General features: G+C 41.9%; 2 protein-coding genes across 5 annotated transcripts in view; one reads left to right on the forward strand and one right to left on the reverse strand.

The window, feature by feature from the left end:
* Positions 1-29: 29 nt before the first annotated feature.
* Positions 30-15,840, reverse strand: tpp2 (tripeptidyl peptidase 2). Of its 2 annotated transcripts, XM_069173398.1 has the most exons (29): positions 15,596-15,840; positions 14,578-14,706; positions 14,328-14,423; positions 13,790-13,894; positions 13,558-13,682; positions 13,249-13,412; positions 12,190-12,344; positions 12,007-12,083; positions 11,786-11,913; positions 11,116-11,364; positions 10,881-10,996; positions 10,561-10,732; positions 10,309-10,466; positions 10,115-10,191; positions 9,928-10,034; positions 9,062-9,216; positions 8,782-8,898; positions 8,580-8,680; positions 8,369-8,465; positions 8,130-8,267; positions 7,766-8,010; positions 7,261-7,339; positions 5,980-6,018; positions 5,376-5,527; positions 5,195-5,291; positions 4,930-5,060; positions 4,361-4,631; positions 3,768-3,887; positions 30-3,367 (listed from the first exon to the last, which is right to left on the reverse strand). In XM_069173398.1, the coding sequence occupies exons 1-29, from the start codon at positions 15,758-15,760 to the stop codon at positions 3,278-3,280; spliced, it is 3,855 nt and encodes a 1,284-aa protein (XP_069029499.1). In that variant the 5' UTR covers positions 15,761-15,840; the 3' UTR covers positions 30-3,277. The 2 variants fall into 2 exon arrangements, with proteins under 2 accessions (XP_069029499.1, XP_069029500.1); XM_069173399.1 differs by lacking the exon at positions 5,980-6,018.
* Positions 15,841-23,847: 8,007 nt separating this feature from the next.
* Positions 23,848-27,837, forward strand: part of rasa3 (RAS p21 protein activator 3) — a 40,186-nt gene continuing 36,196 nt past the window's right edge. For 2 of the 3 annotated variants that reach the window (XM_069173363.1, XM_069173364.1), the window contains exon 1: positions 23,848-24,194. In XM_069173363.1, coding sequence (XP_069029464.1) covers positions 23,891-24,194 — 304 coding nt within the window. In that variant the 5' untranslated portion in view covers positions 23,848-23,890. The remainder of the gene's footprint in view (positions 24,195-27,837) is intronic. The other variant, XM_069173362.1, reaches the window with a different exon arrangement.

Here is a 27,837-nt window from a genome sequence, read left to right on the forward strand (position 1 = left end):
ATACAAGTGACGACCAGTGAACACTTCAATTCTTCCAAATCATTTTTTATTCAGTGTCATTCTTCTGGTTTGTGACTTTAATTCCATGTGACCACAAAAAAGTGTGACAGCTCAGGTCGTTCCCACGTCGTCGAGGAAGAATGGGTATAAAATAATACTAAGTGCGTACAACCTTATCTCGTAACATTCTTTAAAATATTGGCATTTTGCTAGATTTTAATCACTATAAATATAAACACGTAACATCCATAAGAAGCATTTCTGAAGTCTTTCCTGACACCAGCAGAGCGAGAGCAACAGATACGAGAAGTCTGTTTGGTGCCAGAAGTGGACGGTAAAGTCCTGTGGTGAAACTTAAGGCCATTTTTGGAGAGACTTGTCATTGGCAACGCGTACTCTAGATAACTGAGCCCTGAACGCAACATCTGTCTGAACCAAAACCCAAACACAGGAAAGAGAGGGGGGGGAAAGGGTGAAGAAGCAGAGGATGATGTAAACAAAAACAAAAAAACCAACCGGCGCACACTCGGAGAGGCCCGTGTCGAGGCTGCTCCCGAAAGTGATACAAGTCACAGCTAAAAACAGAAACCCAACACAAACAGCTCCTACCCCAGGGTCAACACGAGTTTTAACCACTGATTGACTCCCAGAAAAGATTTGACACCCATGAGGACGAGAGGCTTGGAAGCAGCTGCTTTTACATTCTTCAGCACAGAGCTTCCACTTCTGAGATCTTAAAACAACATCAAGGGAAGGCGAAAGCATAAATTATTGCCCCCCCCCCCTAACTACACCAGTGGTTTTCATCAGCTCAGAGAGTGAATCTATTTTTCTTCTATTCAGTTTTGTTATGCCTTCATGCTTCTGTTGACAATCAAACCAGCTTAACATGGAAAACCGCTCTTTGGTTAAACTGACGATACCACATATGATACAGGAAATCATACTTTTTGCACGTTTGACATAATCCAGGTGATATTCTAAAGGACCGTACCAGGGTTTGTGCAAGTTTTAGCTTCTCAACTACTGATCATGCATCCTCTTTACGTTTCCGATGACCATTATTAAATGCAGGCTGTGAAGTTTTGTATTTTCAGGGGCATTTTTTCCCTCCATTATGCAGTTATTGTTTTTACATTAATTTTCACATGACATGAAAAAAGCACTCAAAGCAGAACACCATCAATTTTACACATCAAAGTCTGTTTGGGGAATAGCCACAAATACATAATGGAAAAAGTTGTTGCTCCAAGTCTGAAAAATATGTTTTTGTTTAACAAGTTACAAAATAAAGGAAATCTTAGGGTGAGCAGAAAGAACTGAGCTCACTAGACCTTATTAACCACTCCACATTACTATTCACGGCTTGAGACCACGAGCTACTAATAACATCACACTTCAATCCCCAAACAGTCAGAAGTTCATATTCATTGTGGTAAAAGGCGCCTAATTAACAAGACTTGGTGTTCACTACAAATCTATCCGACTCAAGAAACAAAACTTCCTGGGAAAATTGCATGAAAAAAAAAAAAAAATCCAAAACATCATAATGTGCAAAAGCTGTGATTTCAAGCAGACATTATGTAATTTGTAGTAAATCAGAGAAAACCACTGGTGTGGTTCTTTAAAGCAAATAAGATATCAGAAGAAAAACCAAAATGAAATCATGCTTAAAGCCCCTCTGAATGGCTGAATCTTTTCAGTTCGGTTGGGAGAAATGTTCATGGACATAGAATATGCTCACAAGTACATAAAGTCATTCACAAACGCACGCTCATGAAAAAAACAACAGTGGATATTGTTTAGTCTCAGATTAAAAACCTTTCAGATTCAAACAAGCTAAAATCTGCTTCCACATAAAACTATTTTTCCTTACATCCTAGAAGACATGCATATATGCAAAATACGTCAATTCGAATAATATTTGTATTATATACCTATTGCATCTTAATATTTTGTATGTTATGTGTGTATGTACATTATTTTATGACACTGTGTACAAGTGCAACATTTTAAAAGCTGCACAAAAACATCTCGAATACTGTGTGAACATTTCACCGTGAAGTCGGCTGTGAACGTCCGACTGCTGCATCGTCATGTTTATGAGGTCTGGTAGATGGTTGTCAAATGTGAAGCCGGTGGCCTACACCTCCGCAGGTCAGCAGAAACCAACAAAGTGGTTTCCTGTTACCCGACAAGTCACCGACGCCCTGCATACAGCGCGCGCGCGCGCATCGACGCTGCCGACACCGACTCGAAATCACATTTGACACCGAAAGTTTAACGGGTGGAACGACTGCAAAGCGGGCGAGTGTCGACGGTCGCCGCTGATTCTGCGGCTTCCTGAGGACAAAACCGTCGCGCTGTTCGTCATCCCATCAGAAAAAGGTAAGGTACACGTAGAAAGGCACCTCAACAATGTTTTGTGTTTTCCGAGACAGACAGGACCAAACACTTATGAACCCGGCATGGCGGGAACGATCGAAAGGAAAAAAAAAAAAAAAAAAAAAAAAAAAAGGAAGAAAAGAACAGGAGATTAATTTGTGTCAAAGACTTCCTTTTAGTTCAGGAAGCAGGCAGACTGTCTGAACATCCAGCAGCAGTGAGTCCTCCTGTCTTCTCACTGAAGTACCTTGATGGCCAGCTTGGAGTTCTCTATTGTTGTTTTATAAGTAAGTAGATGGGATCACAGTTGTTGTTGTTTTTTTTTTAAAGACTTGGGATGCATCCCTGGAGTCCACACTGGCCCTCTCGGTTTTTTTCTTTACAGTATTTACACAAGAGAATGAGGTTATTTCTATGATCTGGTGGAAGCGAGAGCCTCCAAATCTGCAGGTGACAACAAAATAAAGGACAACACCTGAGTAAAATATAACGGAGCTACAGTATCGATAAGCCTTGGCGAGAGTTTACAGCTTTAACATTTCTTTTAGCCGAGTTATTTTTTTTTCTGCTTGTTGTATTCTAATGAACAACTGCGTGATGCTCGACAAGACATGTAAAAGATAACTGGTTTGATCGACTAAAACCACAGGATGAACAAGAGCCCTCGCCTGGCAGGGTGCCGAGTGCATCAAACCATTTACACTAACTCGGCGTCATCCTTTATTTTGGCGGTCACCCACATTCACAAAACAAAAATCACCCCAGGAGGCAGCTGGTTGGTCAGATGCATAGACCATGTGACCCTGAGGGACATGATATCAAAGTTACCACGTAATGGACCGTGTATGGCCATGCTGCCCGTGCATGCATGTATGTGTGCGCGTGTCTGTGCCTAGAAAAGTGTGAAGTCCACGGGGTACATGACCGGGAGCCAGTTCTCACTGAAGGTGGCGCAGTGTGTCCATCGAAGGTGACGCATGAGCTGAAAACAAGAAACAGGAAGGGATCTCGGTGAACAAAGCTGACATTGTTTTTTTTGGGAGCATAAGCAGTCAAAATATTTAGAAAAGACTGATGAACCGAGCCGATCTCAAAGATCACTATTCGGGTCGATCGAGGCAATTTTTCTTAATGCGTTTCAGACCTTTTCAACAGTAACGCAAATTTATTGTATCAATTTTAAATCATTTAAAACAAACTTGAAGTGAGCGTTGTGCTGCTGTATTATAGATAAAAAAATAAAAGTATGTGTACTCTGTATCGCCAGATAATCACCAATAAAGGACTCAGATCGGGACAAAAACACTTGATCAGGACATCCCCATAAAAAAAATAATAATCTTGTTATGCTGAACAGACGTCAGCCGTCACTGTTCTCGTACCTGGATGCAGTTCTTCATGTTCTCTTTGCTGGGCTTCTCCTCCACCATCTTTGAAGCATATTTTAAGGCTCGGCCGTACATCTTGTTCACCAGAGCATGTTTATATGAAAACATCAGCAACTGAACAGTGGAAACAAAGGAGGACAAACCAAATATATTAGATTAACGTTTACTGAATTGTCAGAAAGCCTAATTGCAACATACAGATGATTCACCAAATAAAACCTTTCAGTAGAGAAATGAGAGGAAAGCACAGTATTACGTAGAAAGTGTGGCCTTTATAACTGATCACACAATGATTGTTTTTTTGTTTTTTTAAATGAAAAAGTTCAACACCATGAAAAGACCAAAACCAACAAGGAACTTATCCCCATAACAAGTGTTGCCTGCGTAGCTGAAGTCTGATTATTTTCACGAGAAACCAAAAACACTTTTTTGGTGTTTTCATAAGATTAGTTGTCAATAAGAAAAATATGAAATATTGCCAGCGTTGTCCTTTAATTTCACATAGGGAATATAGAGTCACATCGTAATACTTACAGCTCACTAACATCTCAGGCCTTCCCTTCATTTTCTGAAAACATTGTACTCACCTTGGAGTCAGTGAGCTCCGCCCACTTCTGCACCTCCCAAAACACGTCCGTCAGGGCTTTAGCCACATTGTGCGGGGTGTCGTCTGAACTGCTGGCCACCTGCTCCACAGCCTCCTCCGTTGCTTCCACTTGTACTGAGGCGACAGCGACAGCGACATCGGCAGCGGCAGCGCCGTCCTGCGACGCAGGCGGCAGCAGGAGCTGGTCGGCCAGAGCACAGCCTTTCCTGCAGAGAGCGTCCAGCAGGGACGACTTCTGCTTCTCCATGTCCCTGCAACACGGATGTCAAGACAAGTCGCAGTCAGGGCCGTGAGCTCAGCTTACTGCTTATTAATTCAAGGTTTCCTTTGTTATTTCTTCGTTCAAAAGTTACACACTGCTGCTTTGACGACTGCGGACGTTTTATAGGCTGTGAAATACAAACCACATTGATCACGAGGTGAGATGTGTCAGGATCTGGGGCGTTTTTCACCTCAGCTGGTGGAAACTCATGCTTCATCCAAATGAAACAGAATCCTTCATAAATAACTGTGTTTCTATTGTTAACACGATTCTTCAGGGTGACATACGTCTTGATGGAAGCAGCATCCGGCCGAGGGTCCGTCTTCATGGTGAGGTAAACAGCCAGGGCTGTTTGGTCGATGTGGGAGATGACGATTTCTGCCGCTGACACCACCTCCCTCAGACGTTTCACACGCTCCTTCACACAAGAGAAAAGGAGAAATGGCTGTGAGCAAAGATGGCTGCAGAGTTTAGACACAAACATCTGGAACAAAAGAATTCAGTGTTCTTGGGATTAGATCCCGACAGAACTCCCCCTCCGTTTCCGTTTACCTTCTCCAAGTCCAGCTGGTGCAGTCTTTGCACATGCAGCGGAAGGTAATCGGAGTAGTTTTCCGTCAGTTCATCATAGATGGAGCTGGAGTCCAACCTGAGCAGCAAAGATGACGGACGGTTGAGTGACAATTGAAAGAATAAGGCAGAAGGTAGAAAACCGATGAGAAACGGCGCTCACTTCGTCATCCACTGGATCTTTAAATCTCTCATGGCTTCAGCAAACTCGTCCTTCACTTCTTTCTCTTTGTCTCCTTCCTTGTCCTTCTCCTTCCCTCCATTCTTTGTTTTGTTGGGAGCAGGAATTAAGTGGTAGATGACTGGAACGACATCCTGAATGAACACACACAAAGAAACGTATGAGTCAAAATCTAGAAACAGACACAGTCAACAAATTCCATGACCTCTGTTACTACTCTGCAACCAAACTCCTCACCCTTCTCCCTCATACACCAAACTCCTTCTGGTCATATCTCTTTAGCCAAGTTAATAAAAATACTTTTTAATACCCAGTTATTAAAGTTGAAATGGTACTAATTATCAAGTGATGTGGATATTTATAGATACACCAGTATTTGCACTGACCACCAGAAAACGTAAATCACTCCATATCAAAATAACCATGATGACTAGATTGTTGCATATTTCAGCACAGATATATTGACATGCGTTGACATGATTATTGCAGATGTAACAAATCCCATCTCAGGGTAAAGAATAAGCCATGTCCAGATGGTAGGAGAACAGTGGCTGCTCTGTTGTAGTGTTTCTAGCTCATCCAGTACCTTTTTAAACTTTCCTTGTCGTTTTGCAGAGGCCTGCCCCTGGTGGTCAGAATAACACACAGTAAGGAAGAGACAACACAAACACACCAATAAAAGGATTCTCTCTTTCTGCATTTCATCCGTTATCTTCAATCAGAGACTCAGAGAGTCCGTCCACCTGCCTGTTGCTTTATTAAACACATGCTACAGTGTGAAACAGTGGTGGAATCCCTGTTGATGAAAAGATCAGATTTCTATCTTCTGCTCACTTCTAATAAATCTGATCTACTTGTTTTTCCTACAAACTTTCATTAAGGAAAACTTCAATTAGTCAGTGGATTCAGAGTGAACATTTGACTTGAGGCTCAAGTAAAATTCTCATGTGTTTATAGCGATCAAACGATTTTCATGAAAGTGAAAGTCCTCTTTACTGGAGTCACTTAATTAAAGCTGTGAATAAAATGCTACAAAATACTCAGAAGTGAATGAAGATTCAGCTCTTTAGATTTTTATGATGAGAACTTGTAGCCTAAGTATGTCAGAATATACAAGAATAGCTAATAAAGAAGCAAAGGTGTCATTTTTGTTGCTGACTTTTACAAATATTTCACTTGTTCAATTTTTGGGCAAAAACACATCCCTTTGGTCCAATAAAGCAACAAATACTTGGTGTTCTTGGTTACTAGTCAAAACAGAAACAAACAGTATGAAAACTGAAGTAATATTTCCTTTTTTGTTTCATCTTTTCCAACTAAAATGTTTCCAAATAGTGGGAAATGGTGAAAACATGGTCCAGAGAAACGTGACCATGTAAGCAACCAAAAAAATATTCTCAAATATAAGTCAGTGATCTAATGACCCAATAACCAACTAGATCTGACTTTTGAAACATCAGCCTGGACAGAAACAGAAGCATGGAGGCAAATGAGTGAGAAAGAAAAAAAAAAAAAAATATGTATGCATGAACAAAAAGGAGAGAAAACAATTTACAGGAAGAAGCAACTAGACTGATCAGTTCGGGTGTGAAGGTGAAAAAAGTAACATTTCAGAGATATTTAAGAAGAAAAAAATCGAGAGCAGCCGAGTGCTGGTCTGGTTTAATCTTCAGGACCATGAAAACCTCCCGCATCACATAGTTAATGACTAAATGTCCGAATTTACAGTAAACGTGCCTCATCCTTATCCTGCGGTTTGTTCTGTATGCTGCTGGCAAAGTGCACAAGTCCCTGATTTGGCAAAAGTTAAAACCAGCACCACCCCAGCCCTGAAGTACAGAGATGAACAAAGAACTGAGCTACTCACAGCTTTCTTGCCGTACTCGCTTTTGGGCACAACGAGAGAGCCCGTTAGATAACATCCTGGACTCGTCCCCTTAGGGATCCTGAAAAGGGGGAGAAGTAAAGGGAAGAGGGCAGAGAGGGAGAGAATAAAGACAGAAATATTACACATTTGATTTCATTAATATGGAGAAACTTTTCAAGATTTCATTTAAATAAACTAAAATTCTCTTATCCAGGAAGGCAGCCAGTGAAATATTTGGGGTTCAAGAGTCTCGGCAGATTACATCGAGTCAGTCATTCACAATCCGGCTGCCTCACATTTGATCAGTGATCCAATTTTCTTCTGTTTACTGTGGACGCAATCGTCATCTCAAGGCAAATGTAATGTGTCTCCTGTACATTATGAGAGTCTGAATGTAAATAGGTGACAGTTCTGGCAGCAAATATCTCCTTTTCTGCAATCAGGCATCATCATACGAGTCAAATAAGACTTTTTTTTTGTAGTTTGCATAAGTTCTGGGACTCACTTGTCGTCCGGCAGGGCTGTGACGTAGAAGGGCTGCATGGCACCGGGGCACAGAGTCACAGAGTTGGCCTTCTTCTTGGCCATGAGGGCAGCACGGTGGGTCTCGTAGACGTCCAGACTGAGAGTGGTGGACAGACGGTGGGAGACCACAAACGGCAGGTCCTTAAGGCGCTCCAGCTCACTGGACTGCTCATGGCGGACCTGCAGACGGACAGTGTAGTCCCCCTTTTCCAGCTTCAGAGAATACTGGAGAATTAAAACAGAAATCAACTGAAAGTAAGTACCTCCTGCAGATATGAGTGAACATCTTGTAAATGAAACACGTGCAGTCCTCTGTGGTTACTAGGGAATGTGGCTAAGTGCACCTGGTGTGGATAGGCGTCCCCTGAACCAAGCAGTCTCTTGTTCTGATCAAACAGCATCCAGAGTTGACTGTCAAACTCAGACTCATAGAGCAGCTCACACAGCATCGGGCAGCTGGGTGTCACCTCTCCACTCTTAGGCTGAGGACGGAACAAAACAAGATTATACACACGCAACACAAAAAATAAGAAAAGAAAGATGTATCTCCTCTCATATGTTGTGCAGAAGGTTTTGGCAGTACCTGGTGAAAGCTGTAGGTGAGGACAATCTCGTAGAGCTGTCTGTTATTCGGCAGGACGTCCCTCAGTCCTAAGGCTTTTATCTTTGAACTTAAGGGCCTACAACAACAACAACAACAACAACAACAACAAGAGGGCTCAATCAAGGAACTGCGATTTTAACAAAGAACAGTGTGTGTGTGTGTGTGTGTGTGTGTGTGTGTGTGTACTCACCTAAGGGGCTGAACCCATGACTTGAGGGTGATAGTGGGAGACACCTCCTCATATCGGAGAGTCGACGACACATCGAAGCTGGTCACTCCCTCTGAGGCGTGCTGGGACGAAACAAATCAAGAGTCAAAACCAGACGGGAACCGAAAGTGTCTGAGCTGCAGCTTACGTTTCAGACGTTGCTGATCGGAAGGTTTGTTCTTACTATGTGCAGGGGTGAAGGAGAAGTGTGGAGTCCATGGAAGGAGATGCTGTAGTCCACCGTGACGTCACCGAGGCTAGCCCACCAGCGCGCAATGCAAAACTCTACTACTCTACCTGACTGGAGAGAAAACAAAAAGAACCGCGCAGAAATTAGTCCATTATTTTTCTCATTTTTAGACGGATGCAGCCAATGAATTCAACGGCATCTTGAAGAGAACTATGTTTTTCCAGTGAGATGCCCCAGTCAAATGAAATCTATGTTACAAATTAAATCTATATACCAGAACAGGGAAGGCCTCAGTTAGTGAGCCTCTTTCCAACAGTGACGAGAACTTGTAGAATTCATTAGCTCGGTAGGCTCTCTGCTTGACCAGGTGCACCGCGTGAAGAACAAACTTTGACGACACGTCTCCTGAATGAGAGGTCAGTGTGATCTCTGCAGGAGGGAGACGAGAACAGAGAGGAGAAAATCAGAACAACAAGCAGAAGAGAGGATGACGGTAAAACCACAATGTGCAGGAGGAAGAAGCAAAGAGAAAGAGTCACAGATCCAAAGACCACAGGTTGATAATGCTGACTGACTATAATTTTTCCCCATATTATATATCAGGTGTTTTGCCTTTTCTAATAATTTATCAATTTAAGACCAAGAGTCTCAGGAACCATCGCAGGAGGATGATTGTACACTTGCCGAGAGGCACGCAGCATTTACCGTCTGGTGCTATTTACAATTTAATACAACAGTCCTGCAATAAATCCTACCATAATAAAGATTATTGTAATGTTTTTGTTTTGTTTTAGTGACAATGGGGTTTGTGATGCTCCTTATCTGCATTGTTTTCATTATTTCTTTTCAACCTAATTTATATCAGTAAGGTTTGACACAAACACCTCTCTGTGAAAAGCAGCATCAGAAACTACCTCCTTCAAAATAACAAATAATCAATCAAGTCCTGCACAAAAAGCACTTTAAAATAAGCTAAATCAATTTCTGGTTTTTAATTTTAAAAATGAATCTATAAACTAACTTTAATGGTACATTAAATGTAAAAAGAATGAACAAATTTAAACTTTATATGCCTTTAACAAATACTGAAACTTTTGAATAATGCCGACTGTTCACCGCTCTCATCTCTGAGACACTGACCTGCCCAGGAGGCTCCCTGAGGAACAGCGATGAAGTGGCGTCTGATCTGGCCTGGTCTGAAGTGGACGTCTGTGAAACACACCTCCTGATTACGACTGTCTGTCACTCTGTCAGAGGGGGGGGACGGGCTGTCAGACACACAGACCTCTTAAAACAAACAAAACGCTCATATCATGCGAGAACTTACTTGGTGGGGATTATAACCGTGATTGGAACTCTGAACAGAGGGCCGCAGGTCGGTGCTGCTGTATCGTACCCACACACCTGAAACACACACATTCACTGTGAATAATAATAATAATAATAATAATAATAATAATAATAATAATACACTCATAAAGAAGGTGTCCATCCCTTCCTCCTCCTCAGTCATGTCCCCACCTCTGTGTAGTGCACTCCTTCTCTCAGTCCCACAGGATCGATGCGGACATTTACATGACGACACTGGTTCATCAGCTCCAGGTGGGAGGGGCACTGGACCCAGGGGGCGGCACACGTGAGCGCCAAGTGGAGCTGCAAGGAGATTCGCTCAGGGTTTCCTGTGATGGAAAACAGATGGTGTAAAAAAAGAAGAAAAAAAAAAGGCAGTACAAAAATAAAATGCTGTAAAAGCAAACATGACTGTGCTGGTACCTGTGTTCTCCGGGAAGATGGGCTCAATTCCTACTCCGTGATCTGAAGGTGAAAGAATCTGGGCTGGGTCCCTGAGGTAGATACCTCTCTGTGATCCCACGCTTATCGAGAAGCCGAGGTGGCTTGTGGGTAAAGAGGCGTGCTGAGTGAGGTAGTCTAATGCCTTGTCCACCTGAGAGAAAGAAAGGGAGCAGGTCACTGGATGGCATACGAAAAATGCAATAAAATACCAAAATACTTACAATGAAAGTAAAATGACACACTAAAAACAAGAGACGGAGAAGGAAATGTAGCCCTGATAGCAGCAAATGTCACGTTACCTGGATTATTCCATGGCCCTGTGCAAACACCTCAATGTCATCCACCTTCAGAGCTGTGTTTTCCAAAGCTCTCCTCACAGCAGGAGCGGAGGGACGGATCTCGTTCTGCTTCAGCCCTTCATAACACAAATCATTTTTTTTTTTTTTTTTTTAAATCACACCAGTTCACACACACACTTCCATATACATGCGGTAAGTTCTCACACAGAGTATCAGTCTACGACCCTGGACATACCCGAGAGGATTAATGCGATGCCGCCGCAGGCGTTAGGGGATGACATGGATGTGCCATTCATCAGCTGGGTACCACGGAGAGTCCAGTTGGGTACAGATGCGATGGCACCGCCAGGGGCGCTGATGCTGACCCCCAGGGCCCCGTCAGTGCTGGGGCCCCTGGAAGACCAGGTGTACTGGTTCGGAGGGAGCTTCTCCCTCAGGGAATACTCCGCCACCATCATGTCTGGAGTCACGTAGGCTCCAACTCCTACAGGGTGAAGAGGGCACGAATTAAGGTAACATGTAAGGAAATGAATTAGGGCTACACAATCTATACCTTTTATTAATTCAGTGTCATGGGATTTTCCATCATAAAACAAACTGCTAATCATAATATTTTACATCGGAATGGCCAATAATCTGAAATCTAATGTTTTTCCATCTTTTCCGCTGTGAATATTATAAACTACATAGCCGTCTGACCCCCGAGTGATCCTAGTAATAAATTAAAAAATACATTATTTTTCAAGAAAATCTTAGCTTGTTTTAAGCGCGTTTACACATCAGGTTAAATGCAGTTTGATCACTTGACTGGAAGTTAAAAACAACAACAACAACATGTATTTCTGATTTTCTCCCCAGGTCAACCAACGATGATTCGACAGGACGTGTTTAATCGGAGCGTGTACCTATGACACTGCTGGTGGTTCCTCCTGGGCAGCCGACCGTGGAGAGGCAGGGGCCGTTGTTTCCCGCACTTGACACAAAAATCACATTGTGCTTCTGCACAGCTTCTGTGACCACCTCACAAATCCTCCTGAAAGACAAATTCAAAAATCAGCAATCAGTGACAGCGTGCAACAAGAAGTGACAGAACCACCATCATTACACACACTCTCGCAACACTAACCCTGAATTGGGCCAGTGGGTGGCTTCCCCATAGCTGTAGTTAACCAGGTCACACTTGTAGTTGATGACTTCAATCATCTTAAAGTGACAGAGAAATATGAAGAATAAACTGCTGTAGAAAGATTTAGAACAAGAGGTAAACTGTTATTTTATCTATATTTGACAGAGACTTTGAGGAGTATACCGCGCGGATGAGTCCTGTGCCGGTTTCCATGGTGCTGAGGCGGGTGTCTCCAATCTTCAGAGCCAGAATTTGGGCACCGGGGGCCACACCGTTACGCTCCGGTTCCTCTGGGAAGTGACCTGCTGCAATGCTTGCCACATGTGTCCCATGAGCTCCTGAGAAAGCACAAAAGCCAGATAGACAGGAGAACACTGAGGACTTCTACTTATTATGCAGCCTTAACCGTCTGAACCACACAACCTGCCGGCAGGTTTGAAAGACATATTTTCTTTATAAAAGTTGCTGAAATTACAATATTTATCGTAGCCAAAAACTGAAAAAAAAAAAATTCAATTCTCGTTGGGTTTTAAATGTCCAACATTCCTTAAAATCATGCGCCTGCGTCAGGAAAAACAAACAAATCTAAGCATAAAAATGCTGATATTTCCTTCAAAATACTTTTTTCTACATGTCTCATTTAAAATGTCCCCAAAAATAACCCATTTGCAGAATCCAGGTACCTCAGTAGAACGAGGAAGCCGTGAACGCCACAGCTGAGGCTAACTCTGACGTGACAAAAATTATGCGGTTTTTTTTGTTTTTTTTTACTGAGCTGCAGACGTGAACAAAGATAAAAACAGAGAGCTCGGAGAGACGTTTGTGGAGGCTGTAAAAATGTAGATAGTTCAATATGTAAACATGTACAAGCTCCTCGCCCGTTTTTCCAATATTGGTAACACTTTTGAGCACTTTGAAAAATGTCTATTTCCAATATTCGTAAAATAAATTGTCTTAAGTTATTTTTTTTTTTTTTTAAATGATTTATAACATTATAACTGTTATAATACACAATAAAACATTTCAGTTGTCCCTACTTTAAGCCACAATTTCCATAGAGTGGCAGGACTTGGTGATGTGGTGAAAAATGAGCCCAAGTGAGTAAAAATGTGACATTAGCAACAAAAAACAAAAATAAATAAGAGAAAAGAAAAAGCTGAGAAAGTGCTTGGTGTTCTCAGGGTTGACTTCCAAATCTGCAATAACTCCCTGTTAAATGATGAAGATGAATTTCATGCTCACCTCCGCTGGTGACGATGCAGAGTGTGTTTCCCTCATCATAAATATTAATGGAGTAGTTGAGCATCTCGGCGTTTCCTAATGTGGCGTACTCCTGCGTCTCTCTGTATGAGCTCAGCACAGTGCACTGGGACAGATCTCCACACTCAGAAGTGTCGACTACAGCCCTACAGGGAACAAACGGTAACAGACATTATGAATAATACTTACACCATTAGTAAGCTGTAGAAAATAGGGAAGAGGAGAGGTAAAAAACAACAACAACAACAACAACAACATGCATAAAGAGGCTATGACGAGAGTATGGCTCACTTCCATGTGACGCCGTCGTGCCAGAGCACACAGTCATACACAGGACCAGGATCACTGTACTTCTTCTCTAGTGATGCCAGCAGCTCCGACTGACTCTGCAGCTCTTCTTTCTGCAACTTCTCAATCTGCAGAGGAAGCAGGGTTGGAGAGACAGTACGGAGAAATGTAATTACTGTGAACAGCAACTGTGTGGAAATACTGATGAGTACACCAAGAGCGTTACCGGTCTGACCTGTGAGGGGGTTGGATGAGTGACGTCGAACTCTTCTGTCTTGCGAGATACCTCAGCCAGTGCTGCTCTGTGTGGTGGGTCCCACATCTTCTCCTTTCGCTCTTTCTACAGGACAAAAGAGCCATAACAGCACAAATATCTTTAATACATTTACAGAGGATGGCAACAGATTGGACTTCATTTTGTCTGCAGGATTCTGGCAATAAAATAGTAACACTGCACGTGGATAGGACATACAACCACACCATCTGCCGGCATCATAGTCTTTTTCATGTCTTTAGAAAATCATTACTTACATTTTTAATTATGAGTATGTTGTGTGTGTCCTAACAGTAGCTGTAAAACCCTTTTAAAAATCTTTGTGGAGGTCAGAAGTCTTTAAATGTCTCCCCACGCGCACCTTGTTGTCATGTCTAAGCCTGTGTTTGGGTCATCAGTCCCAAATGTCAGCACAACACTGAGCTTTGGGCACAACCACAGTAATGCAAAATCAAAAGTATGACAGGCCTCGTACAGTAATAATGTCCCGTCTTCCTACCTGTATTCTTTCTTTAAGAGCTTTAGGGAAGAATTCGTAGCCATTTTTAACTCCAATGTGATACTTCCCTGATGGATTGACCCAGGCAGGAGGGATCTGGCAGACATAAAAAGACAGCGAGAGTCAGATAACACATCACCATGAAATTACTTTGGATGTAGGACAATACCTGGAAGGGAATATTCCCTATGTGTCATTTTTTTTTTTTTTTTTTTTTTAATGAGTCTTCGTATCAAAGTTGTGTGTGAACCTTAAGTGTTCTCCCAGAGAGGCTGGCGATTGTCCCGTCTTTAGGTTCGGCCACCGTGGTCATGTTCACGTCACCGCTGCCCGTCGTATCGATGATGTCCACGATCTTCGGCTTCCCCTCGGTCGTGACCTTTGGGAGGTAATAATCAAGAAAGAAACCGATTAGGAAAATTCAGACGGTACAGATAAGATGCATAAACTGACCAGAGGAGACTGTGGATATCAAACTTATTACTAGTTCATTTAAATCTGATGTCCAAACCATCCTGCAGAGCGAATAAGCCTCCAACCCCACTAACAGCACTTCTACACGGGTTTGTTTACTCAATGAAGGAGTCACATTCAGTCTGTGCCCTTTAAAGCACGACTTAGGCAAGGTGACCAGATTAAAAATAAATAGGTGACCTTTATTTATTGTAAAGACGTGGCCGAGCTACACAGAAACTAGTCATAAGATTCCTGTCCACCTCGTTTACTAAGTTTGCTCCAGTGTGAGTTGGTAGTTAACATGTACTAACCTCAGATAACTCACCGTCCACGTTATTTTAGCTCGTTGGCACTAATCTACTCGCTCCGTCCATCTTCAACTCACAAGACAAACTAAAAAAAACACAACTGAAGGAAAACCGAGGAGGACAAATTCAGCTGTTCGCTATCATGCTTTTTTTTATTTATTTATTTATTTTTTAGCACGAATGGCCCCACCAACTTACCAGCTAACGTCCAAGTTTATTTATTTGTCAGCTAGTTTCAGCACGAGAAAAAAACAACAACAAACGCGCTATCAAAGTCCTCCGTGTTAATATGATGGGTCATAAAAAAACTCAATAATAACTAAAAAAAAAAAAACTAGCTGTCATGGTCGTCAATGAGCGATGCTAGCAGGCTAGCTAGCCGTAGCCGCTGAGTGACAGTGTATAAATTAGTGAATGAGTCGGGGCCTTTTAGCTTTTTGCTAGCTGCCACAAACTGCGCCGGACAACATTTTTACACGAGGCCAGCCGGTCCATGCTCTCTACCTGCATGCCGGGGGCCCCGGGATCCACGCCGGTGTCGAGGATGGCGACGAGCACGCCTCGGCCGTCGTACTCGGGGAACCTGGTGAGGTAAGAGGCGGCGCCGGTCTCCTTTTTGGGAAGCAGCCCGTGGAAGGGGAACGGTTCCTCGGTGGAGTGAGCGGCCATGATCAAAAAAAAAAACGAGCGACAATGAAAACAAAGCAGCGAAATGGGGAAGAAAGCAAACACGGTGGGAGAGACGGAGGGGGGAGGAGGGGGAGGAGGAGGGGGAGGAGGGCTGTTTAAAGGGGCCGAGCCGAGCTTCTCTCGCCGGACGGACACCTCTTCCTCGAACCGTCACTCAGCAGGACGGTCCCACGTGAAGTCAGACCTGCTCTTATATTTATATCGTCACGTTTCTTTTAAAGTATCGGACCTGGATGTTCACGTCTACTTAACCTGGCACTGATTTTATGGGTTGAATGTAATTACATTTACTCAAGGACTGTTCTTAAGTACCGATTCAAGTTGTACTTTACTCGAGTGTTTCCATTTTATGCGACTTTATTCTTCTGCTCTATTCAATCTCAGAGGCAAATATTGCATTTTCTACTCGACTACATTTGTCTTGACAGCTTTAGTTACAAGATCATTTTAATGTTACATATTTTCATACCGTTTGTGTCCAGTGAAACCCACGTATCTCCTAATTTGATTATGATAAATTAAATTATTAAATGCTCCTTAACTGTAGATTTAACTAACCAATATTAAATAAAGTACTTAAAATGACACATCTTTAAATAACTACAGCAGTAATATGCAACATTCATATTATTGCAGCCGTAATATGAATCCAAAAACATTATATTTAATAGTAAAGGCTTTACTGCATAGTGAGTACTTTTACTTTTGATACTTTAAGTATATTTTGTTGACAAGAATGACATACTTTCATTTCTGTGAAGTTTTCATTGAAGAAATTTTACTTGTAATGTATAAGTCCAGAATGGAGGGCAGGTCGGCACCAATGATTTTCTCTGCAGTCCTGACTGTCCGGTGCAGTCTGTTCCTGTCCCGTTTGGTGGCCGAGCCAAACCAGACGGTGATGGAGGTGCAGGGAACAGACTGAATTATGGCTGAGTAGAAGTGGATCAGCAGCTCCTGGGGCAGGTTGAGCTTCCTGAGCTGCAGCAGGAAGTACATTCTCTGCTGGGCCTTCCTGATGATGGAGTTGATGTTGGACTCCCACTTAAGGTCCTGGGAGATTGTGGATCCCAGAAACCTGAAGGTTTCCACAGCAGACACGGTGTTCTTGAGGATGGTGATGGGGGGCAGTGTTGGGGGGCTCCTCCTTAAGTCATCTCCACAGTCTTGAGCAGGTTCAGCTCCAGGCGGTTCTGATTGCACCAGAGGACAGACTGTTCAACCTCCCGTCACATTAAGAGGGGTAAAGTCAATATGTGATCTTGTTTACCTGTTAGCAGGCACCGTTTTTAAGTTTGAGTGTACCACAATTTACATGGTCTTGTATCAGTTACTGTTACATGGATCTGTTTGCTGTCTTTAAACTTGTGTCACATTTTATCAAAGCTCATCCAGGTAGCCAGTTTTATTCGAGCCAATTGAGGCCCGGTCTCGGCACACTCAGCTGTGTTCGGAAACACAGCACCAATGATAAACCCGGTTTGGCTAGGTTGTGCTTGTGTGGATTTGGCTCTGTTTGGACTGAGAATTGGCGCATTTAGCCTCATTCAGCCTGACAATGGACCATTTGTGGTGACCTGACTTAGGGCGAGAAACCTACCTGGTTCTGTTTCAACACCCGTACTCGGTCCAATGTCTTTGGACTGACTCTAAAGCATCATTCCTATCATACCTGAGCTGAGTCATTATTTCAGGCTGTAATGTAATTTGTGCCAAACCTTCTTGACTTACATTCTTGATAATGCACAATGAAGACACTGCACACGTTCACAGGGGCTTTACTCGACTGACTGATTAGGTGTCCTCTCAGAAGTATATCAATGTGTGCAAATTGTAGTTGATCGGTATCTTCCCCACTGTTAGCGTTAGGATTAGTGAACTATTTGTCAGTCTTGGGTCGGGTGACAGTCTCTTTAAGTATTTAAGTATAATCAGCTAGAGTCCGCACCTGTATGGGTGCACAGGACCTATTACATCTGTCCTGTCAGTCTTGGGTTCACTGCCTGATATGTGCACACTGGGTGGTGCTATAATACTGTTGTATGATTGCTGCATTTACATGTTGTGCTCTTTGCTCTTCAAGGGTTGAATATAATAAGGTGAAGTCATTCATAGTTACATTTGGCAATCCTGCTGCTGCTATTCAAAATAAATTAATTTTGTGAGGGACACTGTTATCAGAAGGCTCACCTTTCAAACAAGCTTATCAAATCAACATCCACCTTTTGAAGAGTAGCTGCTTGCACCAATTACAAGCAGGAGTTGCACTTCATGGTTACACTACCTCACAATAGATTTGGAGCTTACTCTTGTGGCCATATGCAATTGCTCTGTTGACCTCTGTCACAGATCAGCTCTGATTTGTAAACATACCTTAAACAGTCTACTGCTCTTTTTTTTACTTTCTACTATTATCTAAACTGCAGATCACTTCTGACGGAATCTTGTATAAAATTATACATTTTGGCAGATATACAAAAGTCTTCAGGATCACTGGTTTAATTGAAAGGATGGAGAAAGGGCTCTCTAAATCCCTCCACGTGTTACTTGCTAGTTTTTCTGTAATCCCACCTCTACCTAACGGCACAGTTTCTCTTTTTTGTATTTCAATTTTTCACAGATGAATTGTTGAGGGTGGAGAAAGGAGGAAACAGTTAAAGGAGGAATAACACACCTGATCAACATGGGGGTTCTGCTCATGTAAGTTACATATGTTAAGGACAACTATGCACCCCAGAAACTCTACATTAAAGTTGTATTGGTCTTCCTCTTTCTTTCCAAATTAGCCTGCATACATTCTGATTTGATTTATACTTTATTCATAGAGATTTTATTTGTCTTCTCCATAATACCAAAATTAACTCTCAATCGCCATCCGTTCAACTCAGTATTCTGTCTGTCTCATACATATGTCATATCCATGCACATACTATAGACTCCAATGTGCGCTTGTACTACAGAAAAAGCACCAGCCACAGAAGGGAGGGTTAGTTGCACGTGGACAGTTATTTTAAGTGTGCCAACGCCCACAAACGCTGCTTCGATGGCTGGCTTGTGCGTAACAAACCAACAGTGAGCATCCTTTGACTAATCTGCTTATAATCAGCCTCTGCCCTCTCTTCCTCTTTCTGTCCATGGCACTGCATTGTCACATATACACACACAGACTTATGCACACTGTTGCAGAATCATTGTTTGCTGTGACTCTTATAGGCCATGTATTTTAATCTTTGTTCTTTTTAATGTACAAAACCAGCAGCTTGTCTGTTTCTCTGTTTTATGCCATTAACAGACGCAGGCAGTTACACACAAAGACTTGTGGTCTACCACAGGGCGTTGTCGCTTTAACTGAACTGAAATAAATGCACGTCACAAACATCTTTAAAGCTTTATTTCCCTTTGTGAAGCCATGCATAGCATTATATAAAAAAAACCAAACTGCATTCTCCTCCTCACTGTTCTGCCTGCAGATATGATACTACTTTAGCATGTCATGACCGTGGCAACCCTTGTAGTTTTATATTATGGTGATTTGACTGGTGTTACATCTGACTGTCTATTTTTCTGCTGTGCTAAATCAACTATATGAATTTAAAGCCCAAATCGCTCACCCTTCTTGCTACTAGCTGCACCAACATGCAGCTGACAGGATATGGCCAACATAAAGGACTCATATCTTATTACTGTTTCCCCCAATGCTAGAATACAAGTTTTATCCTCGATAACATGAGTGAATTTAGATTCCAAATGTGTTTTTGGTGGGACATCTGAAATGTGACTAGAGGCCTCAACTGGACTCTTAAGAGGTCATAAACCAAAAAGGTTGGGAAAAACTGGATTCAACTAATGTTTAAGTACCTCAACATTGTGTTTAGTACTTCCGCCACCTTAATCTGACTCTGCAATGTAACTAAAGCAGAGTAAAGAGTACAATACTGCTCTCTGAAATACACTGGATTAAAGTACAAGTAGCACAAAATGGAGATATTCAAAGTACCAGTGCCTCACAATCTTATGTAGGTTCTGCTCACTTTCCACTAGTGTATTAAGTTAGCTATAGTGGACGGCATTGTTGCTGCTGTGTAAAGATGTGTGTGTAACTTCTCTTCCTATCAAGGCTCTAACACACTAACATGTGCAATGAGACATACAGTACAGCTTAATTAGATTTAGAGCTGTTCTAAAGAAGTCACAGCTAATCCCAACACCTTGGCCAGCAACGGAGGAGCTGCAGCTATTACTGCTCCTGTTAGACAGACTGTCCAACTGTTCTCCAGCCCCACATCTCTGCTGGGTTGGGCTACAGGGTTTGTAGAGCGTTCCAGGCCAGAGTTAGGCTATTTTGAGGAATGTGGTAATAATGATCTCATAGGCGTGGCCCTGTCGTCTTGAGGCTGGGCTGATGATGCGCCTTCTACCTGAATGGATCCTAAATCCCATCCAGCCATTATGCAGGCCTTATGCAGGCCAAGACCTTGTCCATACTTCCATCTGTTAGATTTGGCCCAAGATCATTGTCAACAGGAAACTAGAGACTATTTACTCCATCCAGACAACTGCTGTCTGACTGCCTTTAACAATATTGTCTGTATAATTGCCCTGACCATGAAGGTTATGTTTCCATTAGCTTTGTTTTCTGTCATGGTGTGATAAGAGTGAGGCAGTGATTCAGATGAATTAATAGCATTTGTAATCTGCAGGACTCTGAAAGGTGGAATCTGAAAGTATTGACCAATACTGTATGTCTGTGCCTGGTTCCTCCTTGAGTTAAAAGGAAATGTGCACACTTGAGGAATGTTTGAACTGAACAGTTGGTGTAGATTACAAAGAGAATAAATTAAAAATATGAAAATAAGCAACCTACTCTCTTGCTCTCTGTTGCTCATGTACATTGATGACAAGTAGTTTGAAACATGAAGGATGACAAAACAAATTTACTTTTAACGTGACCAACAAATACTCAGTAATGGCAGGTTGGAGTTTAAGTGTCGAGGGACTATTTTCCTTTGCTCGTTTTCACACTCTCTTTTGACACTGTTAAACAATTCTACAAAAAAAAACCCCACCTGACTCAAACTCAATTTACATTTAGCTGCATAAAATGTAGCGTCTGATTTAGATCAGACTCTGTCTGTTGTCTCGCCCTGTGATAAGTTTAAAATGTTACTGTGTTGCACGTGACAGACCTGGCACTATTGTTCATCATGTCCTGAGTTTGGCAGTGTCCATATGGTACAGTTGTAATGAGACTAAAGCTAATCCCTGCTCCGTTACAGCCTGTACAGCTCAGAACAAGAGAACATCAACAAATAGAGAGAACAGCATAAAGCTGTTTTGTTGCATTTTGCATCTGCCTTCTATTTGATGGAGGAAACAATCAGGGAAAATGCAGCACAGTTAGAGGTCTGCTGCTCTATGTGGGGCTCATAGGATGAGTAATATCCACTCTCATGGATGATGTATTGACATATTGAAAGAAAAAAGTGACAAATAAAATACGGATATACTGGAGCATCTTTACCTGGCTTTGCCAGTAGCAGCAATTTTATTCTTCAAACCATTCAACATTATGAGTTAAGTCATTGTCAATTCAGATTCTAGCCATCCTTATGACGTTGTACCATTAATGCCAGTGCAGCACAGAAAGAGAAGGGACAGTATTACAGCTATTTTTGCCTCTGGTTGGTCACTGGTTGTGGCTCTGGATAGACTTTGGCACATTTGGCACACAGAGTTTCGATGTGCTGGCTGCTGCTGCTGCTCCTACTAACGACGTTACAAAATAGGATGTTGCTTGTCAGCATAATGCTCTTGCCGTGAAGACGTGAGGAGATTCACTTCCTAACAAAACATTCTGTGACCATTTAAGACTTTGCATGACATCCTGACTGGAACATATTGTGGCAATTTGAGACATTAATTGTAATTGTATCCACACGGCAGTGATGGTCACATGAAAAAACAAAAGAAAAAGAAAAACAATTTTGTCACCAGTGATTAATACAAAAGGCAGTCATGAACAAATATGAAAAAGTTCCCTTTCCTTTTTGAGGATGTGGATGATCAGTATTTACATTATCATGATTTATTCAATCAGAATTATATGTAAGGTACAACATGCATGCAGTTTGGCAAAAAAAACAAAGAAATACATTTCTCTCCCTTTTCAAAATCCTAGTTTTGTCCCCCTAACTGTAAATATTTCAGGTTCATTTTCTTACTCTTTGAAGATTGCTCTCTTATTGTCCAGCTGCTGTAATCCTGGTAAGAGAAAAGAGGAGATGATAAAAACAATAACTCGATTCTCGAAACCTACATCCAGTTACAGGATGTATGGTAGAGCACTGAGTGGCATGCAAAGGTTAAAGTCTGTTGTGAGACACAACTTAAAGGACTTAAATGCTGGCAAGCTGGCAAATTATTCCAGACTGGTGATCCCTAATGCAGTTAACAAAATGCCCTTTCTAGATGGGCATGCTGTCCCTGTTTACTTTCATTCAGACAAGCAAACAAACATGTCAACAAATCCTGTTTTTTGTGAAGCTGCAGGGAGGTTGTTCTCCATCCATCCATCTATGCATTTTCTTCTGCTTAACCGGGGTCGGGGCGCAGTGGCAGCAGATCGAGCAAAGGAGGTTGTTCTAGTTTTTCCAATTTATACCTTTTGCATGTTTTGTGTGACTCCTTGTTTCCCTAAATCTCAACAACGGCGGTGGAAAGTGGAAAGTTAGAATGAACCATAGAGCCACAATAGCTGAGCTTATCCCCTCCAAAAAACGACCTTATCTGTTGTGCAAGCAGTTTATTACAACTCAAAGTTACGTTTTTAAGTTAAGTTACCTAGCGGCCTTATTAACAACAACGATCTGATGTCTCGGGGGAGTGATGCAGTTCAGATGACATTTTTATAAAGTGAGTTTGTCCTTGTGGAGCGTTCGATACAACAGCAGACATGGGGGCAGGACACTGGGGTTAGCTTCCCCTATCCAAACACAAGACGGGACCATTTAAAAAATAATAAAAAAAATCGCATTTACTGTTGACCTGGTGACAAAGTTTGCATAACTTTAGAGAAGTAGTACATTCAAGTTACAACACAAATCAGGCCATCAATTTTACTAAAACCTTCAGTTTTCCCAAACCCTGAATCAATAGGTTATCGTGCCTAAATCTTACCCGGGATGATAATTTAGGAAACAGTCCTGTGGGTCTTATTGTAGTTGATGAACAAATGACCACCAGGAGCGCTAATTTAGGAAATACTCCTGTGGGTCATACTTAAGAGTAGGAACCAATAGGTTGTATATTGATTGGAGAACTTGTTGCTGTCAAGCGGCAACCAACAGTGACGTCACCTTTTGGTTTGTGAACTGCCGTTCTGAAGCCTCCAGTTCAGAATTTGGCTGTTGACATCTTACTATTTTGGAGCCAGAAATGACCATATTTGGACAAACTGGGGCAGAGCCAAACTCAATTGGATTAGGAAACTGTGGACACTACAGCCTGCACACTCTCAGTGGAAACCTGACTGCATCACAGGCCTATCAATCAAACAGACGTGCCCCTAAACATACTGCTTTTTGAGGCCTGATATCTAATTAATGATGAGAATATTTTCAGATGGACCCTCAGAAAACTAAAAGGAGGGAGAGACCTCAGCTAACAACACTGAAATGACTTTTGGAAAAAGAATATTGACTTTGTATTTCATGAGATAAGTTGAATGGGTGTTAAAGGAGCTAGGTGGCTTTTTGGAGCAAATCCTTGCGGCCCTCTATGGTATTGCAGTTTAAGGCACTTCAGCACTAGTCTCACTTTTCAGACCCAGAAACTACAGTATGTCCACTTCCTGTGCTTGCAATAGCCACATTAATAATAAAAAAAAAAGATGTCAGGTCATAATAAAACGAAGTTGTCCCTCAATTGTAACAAATAACATGACCAAAGATATTATTATTATTATAATTATATATAATTATTATTATTATCGTTGTTGTAAGGAGACTGTTTTTCATTTTGTCTCTACTATCTTGTGTTCAGTTTCTTCAGTACTACCACCTCCGCTCTGCTGCCACCGCTCAGGCACTGATCACCCTCCATACTTCACCCATGTGTGGGCGGTGTTGTGTGGGGCCACACCCCCACTGGCGCTGCTGCTGCTGCTGCGGGACTGAAGCTGAATCCGCTTGCTTGATCTCAACCAGCCAGCAGCAGTGGTCGGGCCGCAGTGTGATCGCTGTCCGGGAGCATAGATGTGCAAAACCCCTGGAATATCCGTGCTCTGGAGAGGCCAGAACCGACCGCCGCGGAGGACTGTCTTCATTTAGTCGTCAAAAGGGAAAGAGCTACGGGGAAAGCATGGCGGTAGAAGAGGAAGGTCTCCGGGTTTTCCAGAGCGTTAAAATAAAAATAGGTAAGAGGAAAAATCCCTACCCCCAGTCTGAGCGCCTCAATGGATGGCTCCACATTAACGGGCAAAGCAGGCAGGCAGCGAGGGCTGGAGACTGGAGGGACCCAGATCCGTGTTGTTCTGCCTGTTATTGTAATTCAAATCACACGCTTCCCCTCCCAGCGCACAGATTGACACCGCAAATTTTAAAACTGGACATGTAAAAGGGGAATTTTTTTTTTTTTTTTTTAAAAATCGAGAGATTCGAAGCCTTGTGGGAGATTGTTGGAATCTGGCAGCTGGCATTTGAATCCGGATCATGTGTGGTGGAGGTCTGCATATGTAGACCTGAACCGATCTGAGCAGGCTGTGCGACATAAAGGCTCCACAGCTGCAAATATCCAGATGCTTTTTCTGTACATTTCAGATTAAATAAACCTTTATTAAATCTGAACTGTGGACAGCCATACATGCTAATGCACCCCCTTCTCTTTTTTTCTGAGCACAACCCCCTCCAAAAAAGCTTCATGCATGACTGTCTAGCTATTGATTGTTAGCCCAGATTTCTATATTTAGATATCTAGCTGGTCTCCAGTGGGTACCCCTCGTTGTAGGCATGTAGTGCATGCATATCTTGTGAATGGAGCCATGAGGGGGGCTGAGTGCAGTTTGCAGTGGAGGCTTAAGTGGAGAAGACAGTGTTTTAATGTAATTCATAAATTATTATGCCTGTACAAGAAAGTCAGTCATTCCGTTATCTAATCCATGTAACACTAGTAATCACGTGAACGGCATGTAAATGTACAAATATCATGGATCCCAAAAGATATTGATAATCATGAAAACAGTATAGGGAAGTGATACTAGTGATATGAAACAAGAGAAGAAAATTTTACTTTGATATGACATTTTCTAACCATGTAAAATTCATCCTCACCAACTTAATCTTTTCTGGATTAATAATCAATTTGGTGTAAAATCAATAAAAAAGTAAGTAAATACTGATCGGAGCTCAAGGTGAAGTCTTCAAATTGTTTGTTTTTCTTGAAAACTGAATAAAATTAAATTCATATTGATATAGAAACAAGAAAAGCTACAAATCATCCCATTTGAGAGGGTTTGAATGAGACAATATCTGTCTATTTTGCTAAAATTTTTGAATTATGAATTTATTATTACAATTTCTGACTAATTGTTTCAAGTGTAACCAGAGTAAACACTACAGTGTTTTGTCACGGCCAAACAGCCAAAAATGTTGCAGTCTGACACGTTTAACATTAACATATTTTATCATACAGCGTATTTGTTAAACCATTCAGAGCAGACAATCACTTCCTCTTCATGCTCTGTTATCTCCGATCAATATGGGACATTTGGAACCGTCTCCTTTCCTATTCACTGACATCTGGCATCCTGTTCATCCTGGCTGTCCGGTTTGTTTTGACTCCAAACATGCGACAGAGGGGATGAGCAGAGAAAGAAAATGACAACAAACACGCGTACTGTACAAGCTGTGGGGTCAGGCAGCAACTCCAGCCAGCACTGGACAGTCAGTAACTCTCTGGTGGCCGGCTTTTCAACTGAGCCTGTATTCAAAGTTGGACGGTATCCTTAAGCTCCTTACCTGCTGTTAAAATTGACTGCGGTGTCCCTAGGAAACAGCGCGAGAGAGAACCACCCTAAATTGAGTTTATCAAATAGTCCAGCCCCAGTGAGATAATATGCCCGCACTCCAGGGAGAGTTGTAATATTTAAATCACAAAGGCCTCATTAGTTTTCTGCGCTCTCTGAATGAATGTTCAGTCAGCCAGCAGCTCGGAGTTCCTGTGAATGAAAACTGAATGACTGCAGGATCTTTTCCATCACAGACCTCCTTCCTAGAAACAAGCCTGCTTATGAATCATGCCAATAAAATGCAGTGGTGAAGTCTCAGATTTACTTCAGTTAAAGATGCAGCAGCAAATTGTTAAGTACTCAGTTACAAATCAATTCCAGTTTTTAAACATGTAGTTTTTAAACAACATGAACAAAATGTACACAAAAATGGCTGCTGTGAGTGTTATAAGTCTGTTATATTATATTACTGAATTATTTTTAATACATATGCAGCATTTTACTATCAGCTGGTCAAGACACATTTATTTTTGTTATTTGCTGGCATTTAGAAATTATTTATTTATATTATTATATATTAGAAAGGAAAAAGTAGAGCTGTAACATTTGGTTGAATGACAGAAAAATAATCGACAACTATTTTCACAATATATTCTTTTTTTTTAAAAGTCATTTTTCAAGCATTAATGTCTAAAATAGCTGTTTTCAGCCTTTCAAATAGGAAGATTTTCAGCATTTCTGTGCTTGGTAGTGTGATAAGTTGAATAGCTTTGTGTTTTGGACCGTCGGTTGGACAAAATAAGACACTTGAAGATGTGGAACAGGACTTAGGGAAACCGAAAATGGACATTTTCTGACATGTTATAAGATGAATGACTATTCTATTAATTGAGAAACCCTTATAATCTTTACCTGTATTCATTTCATTTTGTACTTACTCTTTGAGAGACTTCTGGTTAGATTTCTTTGTATTGTGCCTGTACTATAGAGTGAAAATAAAGCTGATTCTGATCTTTAATTAAGAAAATAATACACAGGTTCGTTGCAGTCACAGTAGCCAGTAATTTACGGCTGTCAAATAGACAAAAAGCACATCTGCCTCTGAAATGTAATACTGCTGACGTCTAAAAATGTAAATGCTGTGGTTAATTTGTACTCGACTAGATGTTATCTTGCTCCACCTGGAGAGTGTTCTTATGCTCCATGGGAAAATAAGTTTGATCAATATGTCGCTACTGATGTTCATGTAAAGCATGTTGTCGTCACTTACAAGCCGAGCCTCTTAAATTTCCTCTCTCACTGCTCTTCTGTAATGTCATACAGTGACACCAGTAGAGTTTACACTGTGTTGTTACCAAGCAGCAGTCATACTTGCTGTCAGTCTGATCCCTGTGGTGCTCTGCTCCCAGTCATGTCTATGCAACGCTTGCGTCACATTGTTTTCATCAAAGTCTTGTCCTTTGGCTGAGGTTTGGCTGATGACTCAGAGCTGAAGATCTGCCACATATTCAGAGACGACAGAGAGCGAGAGAGGTCTTATTATTGTTGCGCTCCGCCAGGTGATGACTCCTCTCGGTTTCCTGGAGGAACACATGAATGTCGGAAACTGAACAGGGCTACTGGGCCCGATTCCGCACTGTCTGGGGAACACAGGAAACAGGAAACTACCCCCAATTCACTTCCTGATTGGCTGGAATAGACTACAAAAGAATTGTGTTTTTTCCTGCATGGCAACAAGCTAATACGAAGCAGATGTAGTGAGACGCAGGGCGAGGGACAGAGGTGGTGTCTCACATACAGGAGCAGGCTGAGCCTCGTCCGTCAGCGTCTGTGTCTCTCTCAGCTCTCAGAGAGACAGGAATTCTCAGTGGCACAGCTGGAGTCGGGACTTTGCTCTAATTAACAACAACATATGTGCATTGGGCTTCTCTGTTGCCGCGAGAAACATCATTTGACAAACACTGGAAAACGCATCAAACCATATATTGGCACAAACTACTGTGCACCCCTTAAAAGCGACGTGAAAAAAATGAAATTCTTTCACCTCTTAAGA

This window comes from Embiotoca jacksoni, unplaced genomic scaffold (assembly GCF_022577435.1).
Source record: "Embiotoca jacksoni isolate LCO1_2020_lvr unplaced genomic scaffold, fEmbJac1.0.p SCAF_6, whole genome shotgun sequence".
Taxonomy (NCBI): domain Eukaryota; kingdom Metazoa; phylum Chordata; class Actinopteri; family Embiotocidae; genus Embiotoca; species Embiotoca jacksoni.